The 11,340-nt window shown below is 32.6% G+C and overlaps 1 protein-coding gene across 2 annotated transcripts in view; it reads left to right on the forward strand.

Moving 5' to 3' along the window:
* LOC143042353 (uncharacterized) overlaps nucleotides 1–2,767 on the forward strand; it is a 45,160-nt gene extending 42,393 nt beyond the window's left edge. For both annotated transcript variants that reach the window (XM_076214630.1, XM_076214631.1), the window contains exon 11: nucleotides 934–2,767. In XM_076214630.1, coding sequence (XP_076070745.1) covers nucleotides 934–2,417 — 1,484 coding nt within the window. In that variant the 3' untranslated portion in view covers nucleotides 2,418–2,767. The remainder of the gene's footprint in view (nucleotides 1–933) is intronic.
* Nucleotides 2,768–11,340: the final 8,573 nt, after the last annotated feature.

Here is an 11,340-nt window from a genome sequence, read left to right on the forward strand (position 1 = left end):
ACTCATTTGTTATTGGCAAAGTAGGTTTATATACAAAAGTTCAAGAAAAATACAAAAACATTTTTGTAGAAATCATCGTTTTTTATTCAAAGAAAATAATCAGAAAAAATTAATTGTGACTTTTTGTCCTGTGACTTTTTGTCCGTGACCTTTTGTCTGTGACTTTTTGTCCTGTGACTTTCTGTCCTACATTCGAAGAAAATAGGCAAAACTAAAAAAGGTAACAATTCCAAATGAATTAAAGTGTTTTAGTAGAACAAATCAGTTAAACAAACAAGTTGGCAGCTTTGAAAACTTGTCCATATTTACGTTTAAATACCTGAATCGTAATTTAGTTAAGATACTTTGTTGTGCGTAAATCAAGTAAGAAAAACTGTTTATGGAATTAGAAAATTTCGACCCTAGCTAATGCCACATATTCCTGATTTGAAAAACCGTTGAGTCTTAAAAGTTTTTACATTTATGAAAAGTAAATTTGCAGAAATGACCGCTTCAATTGAAATTCATGTCAGCACAGCACAGAAATGCAGACTACGCGGGTTGTTATGCCAGCTTTGATACTAGTTCATAATATAATACAGATTGAAGATGTAATGTCGTTTAAGCTTTTTAGTACAAATGTGTTAACTCATTAAAATCTGTTTACCATTCCAATAAGTGTTTAAACTTGTCTTTCCTTTGTAAAATCGCCGAATAGTACTGTGACTTGGATGGAGAGTTGTCTCATTTGCACTCATACCTCATCTTCTTATATCTGGGATTTATATCTATGGTGATTTTTTTTATCTGAAGGGTAATCGTCTCACTGGCAATCATACCACACATCTCTTCATTTCGATACTATCCGCAATGATTTGATACTTTTTTGAGACATCGTAATATTTAAAATTATTTTTTTGCAATCTAGTCTGATTCTGTATCTTTATATTGCAGACTTACGAGTATTTCAAATCAATTCCTGGAAAGAGGAGAAAACACATGTATATGTCACTAGTGCTATGAAACATGTATCAGACCTGCTGACATATAAAACATGCGTAACTGTGATTGGGCCGCCAGCGTCTGGCAAATCAACAATAATTCGTCATGTAGCACTACAATTGCAGGAGAAGGGTTATCACATTATTCCAATTTCTTCGAAAACCTGTTTTGAGCTCTACCTTTTGAAATCCTCAGACTCAAATGTTCGTAAGATATTCGTTATTGATGATTTTTGTGGAGTTGATAATGTTGATGTTGTTGCTGTTGATGCTTGGAGAAGCATTTATGACTCCATGAGCGTTTTGAATGAAAATGGAGGAAACGGTACAGTGAAAATGCTAATAGCATGCAGGGACTGCATTTACAATAGCAACCAGTTTCAATGTTTATCTTTTATGACAAGGCATGTATATAATATGAATGAAATCCCTGCTACAGTAGACGAAAAGTGTTATATGCTTGAAAAATACATCACAAGAGATAATGTGGCAAAAGTGCATCCCTTACTTAAAGATTGTAACGAATATTTCCCCCTTTTCTGTAATATTGCTGAAAGAATAAGTCATATTAATAAGATAGAAGATCTTTTTAAATTAAAAAAAAAATACATTGAAAAAGACATTTGCGATATGTCTGATGAAGAGTTCATTTCAGTATCCGCATGTGTACTGTTTAGTGAGTTTAAGGACGACTGGATAAAAAAGGAAACAAGACCTCAACACGTTGATAATGCCATTCGTCACTTGCAGCGTAGCATTTTAGGTTCGAAAGAAAGCACATTACCAAAATTTTCTATTCAAACAGGCACATATGTGAAAAAAAATCAAAATGAATATACCTTAGTTCATAGAGTTATTCACGACATAGTGTTTGTGAAATGTAATGAACGGGCAAAAGACATTTTTCTACAGTTTGCTAGTTCCAGCTTTATAGCCACTCGATACATATTTCAATCAATCAAACAGGATTCAGAAGATCATGAAATTAAGATTTCAAATAAGAAAGAATACTTCCACAGATTGAAAAGAGACCTACAGAATAGAGAATTAGACAGTACATTTCACAATAAACAACTTCAATACAATAAATACAGGAAGCAATTGCTCCATTATATCAACTCTAATGTTGATATGAATAAAATATTAAAAAACTTGCAGACAGAAAGAAACCTTCTTATCGAAACCGCCATGGAAGGATACAATGATATAATAGAAATGATAATTTCTGTGCGTGGAAACGGTGATGTGAATGCACAGGATATACGAGGTCGCACAGCTTTGCATATTGCTGCTGAAAAGGGTTACACACATGTTGCAGAATCTTTACTCAAACATGGTGCAAAAAATATTAAAGATAAACAAAACCGTAGTCCTGTAGATTACGCTCAAAATAGTGGCAAATATGATCTGGTGAAGATTTTACTCGACGCATCTTAAAACAAATAGTATATTCAAAAGCACATGAAAGTACTTATTAAACGATAAATTGCAAAGATTTTAAAATTTCTAGTGAAAACTATATATATTATTTGTAAATATTCTTAAGTCGAAGGAAAGAAGAAAGCTAGAAAGAACAAAAGCCAAACAAATCTTCCATAATAACATTAACGGTACCAATTTTCCTGCACCAGATGCGCATTTCGACAATACATGTCTCTTCAGTGATAATATAACAACTAGAAGAATGTCTTTTATAGTGAAATTTTATTATATGCATAACCAAACTATTACAGATTATGATCGTGTTTAAGAGTTTTCATATCAGACTTGAGCTTGAAATAAAATATGTAAACAACATTTGCATTGTTTTTTCCTAGATAGCAAATTTCTTTACTCGCTAGACTCTACTAGATATCAAGGATTTGTATACTATACAAATCCTTGTAGATATAATACAAAATTTTTATTTGATATATTCTTATATACATAAAACGATGGCTATACAATCACATAGAGTTATCATAAAGGAAATAATAGGGTATTTTTTTTTTATTAGAAGGCGGATAGAAAGGTTACCCGACGCATCGAAACAATATTCTTATATCATGGGATATCATCATCATTGTCGACGTTGCTTCGTTCCCCGTTTTTTACCTGTCTCTTCCTAAATTTTACTTAATGCACTTATACATGCATGGCTATTTCATTGTTATTCAACTTGTTTGCATTGGATTTACTATTCTATTTTCCGCAGAATATTCTAACGGAAATTTTACAGTGGCCGTTGGCATACGGTGTGGTAAAACAATCAACAATCTCGTCCAATTCATCAGATTTGCCGAGAGATTTATCTTTGCCGATTAATTAATCATATACATGTTTACACATGTGCACTTGAGTGAATTAGTTGCCACTTGACGTTTAACTACAAAGAAACGCAATCAACCGACATAATAGATTAACAGTATACTATTCCCAGAAGAGAACCTCATATACTTTTTTTTTTATTAAATAGTACAAATGAATTCAGACATGTCAGTGTTTGTAATTCGATGATGCGGCCTAACAAATTTGTTTTACAAACCATCATGAACTATTATATCTAGTGACTGTTCTATATTATGAATACAGAGATGAAATGCTGACACTCTCAATTTATGCGAAAAAAAAATTGCATTTAATTGTTTTCCAATATTATTGCTTACATGTACATTTAGGATCTTACTAAAATGTCCACAGGAGCGCCAGCAGAAGACATAAAGGCGCTTGATACAATACTCTGCGGGGATATAGATTTACAAACAAAAGTGCACATATGGTCAGTTTCGGTCAAATAATTTTGTTGTACAAGTCAGCATGATGTATCAAAACTACTGAAATTTTGTTATGTATCAATATTTTGAATTATTGCTGGCACCCTAAAATTATGCGAACAAAAATGTGTTGTTATTGTATTTCAATATTGCTATCCATTGAATTATACATTGAATGCTGACATAAAAAAATATGGCTGATTTACTATACGGGTATATCGATTTACAAATTAAAATGTACATATAATGCATATGGTCAGTTTTGGTCGATGCGGTCAAATAATTGTGTTGTACAAGTCAGCATGAGGTATCAAAACTACTGAAATTTTGTTATATATCAATATTTTGAATAAAAGGAGGACATACGGGCACCCTAATTTCATGCGGACAACAATTTGTTGTTATTGTATTGCAATATTGCTATCCATTGAATTATACATTGAATCATGACATAAAAAATATGATTGATTTACTATGCGGGCATATAGATTTACAAATTAAGTTGCACATATGGTAAGTTTTGGTCGATGCGGTCAAACATGTTGTTGTACAAGTCACCATGAGGTATCACAACTACTAATTATTTGTACGTATCAATATTTTGAATAAAAGGAGGACATGCTGGCACTCTAAATGTATGGGAACAAAAATTTGTTATTGTATTTCTGTCCATTGTATTATACATTGAATCCTGACATAAATAGTATGGCTGATTTACTATTCAGGTATATAGATTTACAAATCAAAATGCACATATGGTCAGTTTTGGTCGATGCGGTCAAATAATTTTGTTGTACATGTCAGCATGAGGTATCAAGACTACTGAAATTTTGTTACATATCAATGTTGAATTAAAGGAGGACATGCTGGCACCCTAAATTTTTGCGGACAAAAATTTGTTGTTATTGTATTGCAATATTGCTGTACATTGAATTATACATTGAATCCTGACATAAAAAATATGGCTGATTTACTATGCGGGTATATAGATTTACAAATTAAAGAGCTCATATGTTCAGATTTGGTTGATGCGGTCAAATAATTTTATTGTACAAGTCAGCATGAGGTATCAAAACTACTGAAATTTTGTTACGTATTAATATGTTGAATAAAAGGAGGACATGCTGGCACCCTTAATTTATGCGAACAAAAATTTGTAGTCATGGTTTAAATGATGCTTTTAGTTTGTATAATAAATTCTATCCTGAAATTAAAGTATTGCTTATGATGGCTGCATTGATCAAGGATGTATAACTAACAAGGACGTACTATATAATTAACATCAAATATACGTCTTTTCAAAGATATACATAATAAAGTGCAAATATGGTTGAATTTGATAGGTACATGTATAGGAATATATATTCAGTGCCCGTTATCATTGTAACCAAGATCGTTTTTATAATTGATAATAGATTGTCAGATCACACATAAACAATTTGTGTTACAAGCAACATTTTATGCGTACTTTATTTTCAAATATTTGTATTTAATCCTGTTTATATAACCATGATAACGGAAGTATTAATTTTACTTTATTTTCGATGTTTATACTACGAACAAAGATATTAAAAAATAGTTTTTTTTAAATCGATGTAGAACGGTCCTGGTTACAAGTTAACTTAGTGTTGAGCAGACCAGTCAAAAGTTAACTTGGGAACAGGTCTAGTTTTGATCGGATTTGTCAAAGCAAAATTTAACTTGTGTTAAATTTGTGACAGGACTGGTTTCGAAGTTAACTTATGTTAACTTTACGGCAGGACTGGTTCGAAGCTAACTTATATCAATAGCGGACCTGTTTCCAAGTTAACCTTTTAGCAGACATAAAAACAGTCCTAGGACCAAGTCTGCTTCTCAAGTTAACTAGATTTTGGTCCTAGGACTGCTCAAAGCAGTCCTAAATCTGGTCATAGTTTAATGAAAATCCAAGTTGATTTAAAAAAGTTATAAAAAAAAATCAAAGATGCCTATCTGAATTTAAATAATAATTTTTCTTTTTACCTATTGTAAAATTAAGTTTCATTTTACAGCAATTATTTAAACTACCAAATAAGCTTGAATTTTGTAAGATCAATATTTAATTTAGTTTGATGGGCTGATTTTTACACCAGTCAAAATTAAATTTGAAGGTCAAGACTAGTCAAGACAGGTCAAGACTAGTCAAGACAGGTCGAGACTGGTTGAGACTGAGTCGAGACTAGTCGAGACAGGTCGAGACTAGTCAAGACAGGTCGAGACAGGTCGAGCCTTGGTCAAGACCATTTCAGACTACACAAAGATCATCAAGTACTGAATCAGACTAATTAAGTAAAGTCGAGACCTGGTCGAGTACACTTAAGTACAGTGAAGTACAATCGAGACTAGTCAAGGAAAATGTGTGCTCGATTTTACTGGTCGAGCACAAAAACTGGTCAGTTCAGACTCTGAGCAGTTTTTAATGCAGGCTTGTGATTTTAAAATACGCCAGACGCGCGTTTCGCCAGTAACGATCAGATCAAAACAATTACAGAGCCAAACACCTACAATGTTGTAGAGCATAAGTGACCCAACATTCCCAAAAAATTGTGCCAAATACGGCTAAGGTTATCTTTGCCTGGGATACGAAAATCTTAAGTATTTCGAATAATTCATACTTTTGTAAACAGTAAATTTATAAAATAAAATTGATATTCATGTAAACACAGGATGTATTATGCGTCTCTTTCTTTGATTGTTCTTATTCTTTTGATTAAAGTTGGTGTCATAAAATCATCTTATGAATGTGTATCGTGTTTACGTATTCGGTTTGTAGTTACCCCCCTATAAGTAGAAAGTGTTAATAGAGCTCGGTATTCCAACATGCGCTTTCTACTTCCTTATGAAGTCCCTTTGTCACCTCATAAACAACTAAGATATGTTTTTGTACTATCGACCTACCCTCCATACTAATACAAAACGTGAAATCAAAAACTACGTCATCATCCGAAATATTGTTTTCATATTACATTACGACAACTACGCATATTGTATGCAACCAGGAAGTGTGAGGATTGTCAATGTATAATTTTTCTTTTTTATTTAGGAAGTGAACTTGAGGTCAATGATGAATGATCTAAAAGAATATCATGAGAACAGGAAGTTTAAATTTGGAATTTTTATTTATGTTTTAAAGTTATTTTTTACCCCCACAAAGCACTAACTAGTGATATAAAAAGTAAAATTACAAAAATACTGAACTGCAAGAAAAATTCAAAACGGAAAGTCCCTAATCAAATCACACAATCAAATGATAAAACACATCAAACGAATTTCAAATGTAGAAAATGGTCGATTGAATCGGTCTTATAGCGCTAAATCTTTCACTCGTATGAGAATCGCGTCAAGTAACCTACCGTCATAAATAACAATTTGATTTCTCAAGAAAGTTCAATTGTACAAGTTATTGGTAATGTAAGTATTTAAGTGAATTAAAACGGGAATAAGAAGTATTATACATGTTATAATACTCAAACGTAATTTCATACACGCGAACGACTGTGTTTTCTTTTAAGGATAAATGTTATCATGGACCTACGTTCTATGGCAAAAATACAAATGCATGCAATAGAGAATAAAAGAAAATAGTCAACTCAGAAAAGTTATATCATTTGTACGTAAGACAGAACAGAATAAGTACAAAGCACAAATATGAATTCACAAACAACATGAACATACGACAATCAATGAATCACAGAAATATTAATGTGTTGAGTTAAACATGTGTGTGCACGGACATTTATACTTACAGTCAGGGTTTCCCCTGGGTCAATTATTTTTGTCGCCACCTCTTTCGCCAAAACAATATATTTTTCGCCACTTTATTATTTTTTTCGCCAAGTAACACAAATATATTTTTCTTTTAAAATAATCCTTTTTTTCCAGCCCCCATCCCCTCAATAAGAAGAGGTTTTTACAACAAAACAAAAACATTTTATCACTTGGAATTGAGCCCTTGTGTAAGGTGTAGTCATTACATTGAAGGGTTACTCTCATGCCAACCGTTTGTATAGATTTCTTCATAACGACAGTTTTCTTTTCTAAACCATCATAAACAAGTAAAACTATGCGTGAAACACGTGTGTCATTGAAACGACTTTAAAGTACCCACTCAAATCAATTATCTATATCAAAGTTAAATAATAATGTTCAAAATCAGAGACCTTTCTTGCTTTTGAACCTTTTTCGGCATTATAACAGTTTTTTTTTCTGGACTATAATTAAAAGACGGATCGAGAGGAAGCGTCAAAATTTTGCTTCAAACACATGCGTCGCAAAGTTGTAATAATAAATCCCTTTTGTGACATGTGACGGACGCCAATTAACCATATAATTTTGTCATATAATACAATTAACACCTTAATTAGTCCTTTGATGTCGATAGCTATATATGCAATCAGCTGATTATTGATTTTCTGTCAAATCCCTTAATGTGTTCAAGGTGAATTCCAAGTATTGTCTGATCTGGTAAAGTCCGAGAAACCCGAAATAAGTAAATAAACAAGATGGCTGAAAATAAATCGTTATATATATTTCTTTCGCCAAATTCTTTCGCCAATGACGAATTTTAATCGCCACAATTAAACGGAAACCCTGCTTACAGTACAATAACCAAGAACAGAGGTATAAAACACAACGTAAGGAACACACTAGACAAGTTTAAGTAAAAACTAGGAATAAGACAAAAGGCATAAACTGTCCAGCTTATACATGTTATAATAGACGTAATGGCTCAAAAAGAACTGTAAGAGTAACTGCTAACGAATCCCAAGATTAAAATACCAATCAGTTAGAAAGTTTGGTTTTTGTGGTGTTTGTGTTGCTTAGAATTTAGTTTTCGGCTCATGACTTTAGATATCACTTTGCTGTTTTTCACTCCTCTTTCGTGAGAAGTCGAATGTTAAACAACATCTTTATTGCTGAAACGGGTTTACATAATACATGATTTGGTAATGAGACTAGTGTTATTGCACTCTGATTCAATCAAAAAGCTCCTTGAAACTAACATTATTTAGATGCTTGATTTATTGATTGACAAATTATTTGTTACGTGTGTTTTTGTTTCTATGTAGCAACATTCCACATGTTCCAGCAGCTCCTCCATTCGGAGAATATATTTTCCAGTTGATACAATATTCCCGAGCTTGTATTTCAAATAATTATTTCCTTGATAGAGGGTTGTTTCTCACAAGGAAGCTAATTCACCAGGAGTTCCAAATAGTGCAGTTCAAATCACCCCTTTGTGAATGTTCTAGACACCATCACAATTTCGTTGATTAGTACTTTTTATGAAAAATAAACTCATCATATATACTAGGATAACATTGTGTTATTACGCCAGACACGCGTTTTGTCTGCAGAAGACTCATCAGTGACGCTTCACTTACCGAATTAGAATATTTACCAGGTTCGCAACAACATGAGCAACATGACTGATGCCACAAGTGTAGTAAGACTTCCTTACCATTCAAGAGCATCTGAGATCACCCCCAGTTTTCGTGGGATTGTGTTGCTTAGTGTTTACGTTTCTCTGTTGAGTTTCGTGTACTAATTGGTTTTTCTTTTTTCTTTTTTTTTTCTCTGGCGTTGTCAGTCTATTGTCAATCTATGAGTTTGAATGCCAATCAGGTATCTTTCGTCCCTCTTTTGCAATAAAATATTTTTTATACATTTTCGTTCACCTGTCCTAAGGCAGGAGCTTGTTGTTCAGTGGTTGTCGTGGTTTGTTTGTGTGATGAGCAGGTGTTTCACGTTTCTCCTTCTTTTATATAGTCTAGACACTTGAAAGGAGATTTGTTTCATTGGCAACTATACCACGTCTTCCTATGTGTGTGATCTGTTTGCAGGTTACATTGTGTTATCATGAAACACGGCATTCTCTGTTTGCAATTTTCTCATTCAAACCATTTATATGTATACACTTACAGTACATTTTTTTATGATTCTTATATAGCTGTATATATATATGATATTCATTGATATTTTTCAACATTCGAAATGAATCTTATAATAGAATGGCATACAACTACCAGTGTAAACAACTACATTTCCGGAACCTTATCGTTTAAGTAATCAATATGAATAATTGAGGGTATGCAGAGGACAAACATAATCAAAAAGAACACATCGTTAATTTTAAAACCGTTGATCAAGCATGTACATGATGTACATGGTTTGCACAAAAGATCATTCAAGCTGGACTAGATGCGTATTTCTACGTGACATGATTGTTTTCCAACCACATATACAAGTGTTGTACAACTTTTAAAACGGATATATTTCGATTTGAACATCACTGATGAGTCTTGTGTAGAGGAAACGTGCGTCTGGCGTACTAAATTATAATCCTGGTACTTTTGATAACTATTTAAACCACTGGGTCGATGTCACTGCTGGTGGACGTTTCGTCCCCGAGGGTATCACCAGCCCAGTAGTCAACATTTCGGTGTTGACATGAATATCAATCATGTGGTAATTTTTATAAATTTACTGTTTCTAAAACTTTGAATTTTTCGAAACGTAAGGACTTTCTTATTCAAGGCATAGATTACCTTAGCCGTATTTGTCACAACGTTTTGGAATTTTGGATCCTCAATGCTTTTCAACTTTGTACTTGTTTGGTTTTATAAATATTTCGAGTCGAGCGTCACTGATAAGTCTTATGTAGACGAAATGCGCGTCCGGCGTACTAAATTATAATCCTGGTACTTTTGATAACTAATTATTCTGCCGTTAAAGTAACGAAAAAGGCAGATAATGAATCAGAGCTACTCATGATTGGAAAAAATTCACAATGAAAACAATACGTAGATCTTGTAAAAATTGTCCGTTTTGATGAAAAAAACACATTTGATTATGTGCAAAAAAATGAGGATCTATTTGAAAAAGTGAATCCTAGCAAGAAGTGCACTACAAGACCATCAAATAGTTGCTTCAAGTGTTTTGAAATTAAAGAGAACAATGTACACAAAAGTATACTGTTTGAACGAGGCATCGAAGTACTCGACCGCTTATGTATTCATTGCTGCGTTTGTATACAGGCAGTATGACAACGACAGACATACATTAACGGTTTTAGATGATAAAAAAAAAAACATATGGATATTTTCAAGTCACTCAACACAAGGAATTTCCGAAGTTTAACAATAGTTACCTTTTGAAGAATGTGCTTCGAAAATTAAGTGTGTGTATATATAATGAATACGGTTAAATACCTTTAGTAATATATGAAATCAATTCGATAAATAAGTGTTATACCGAAAACGCTTTATATAAAACTATGTTTGATATTTTTGAACTAAGAAGGCATCAGATAACATAAAATTTAATACTGAAAATTTAAGATATGCCTCAGAACAAAACAACATTTCACTATTACTTATCCTTTAAAATACTTCAACATGTTCAATCTGTTACAGTATTGATGGTATCTTTTATTTTTATAGATAAATCGTTAATTGCATTATTTATTCCTTTATTGTTAATCAGTGTTGCCATTGAAATTTCTCTACACTTGAAATAAGGTCGTCATTTTTCCCTCCTGGTTCCAACATGTCTCAATTATAATTCATATCAAATTGATAAAGGAAATG

Source organism: Mytilus galloprovincialis, chromosome 8, assembly GCF_965363235.1.
Source record: "Mytilus galloprovincialis chromosome 8, xbMytGall1.hap1.1, whole genome shotgun sequence".
Lineage (NCBI taxonomy): Eukaryota > Metazoa > Mollusca > Bivalvia > Mytilida > Mytilidae > Mytilus > Mytilus galloprovincialis.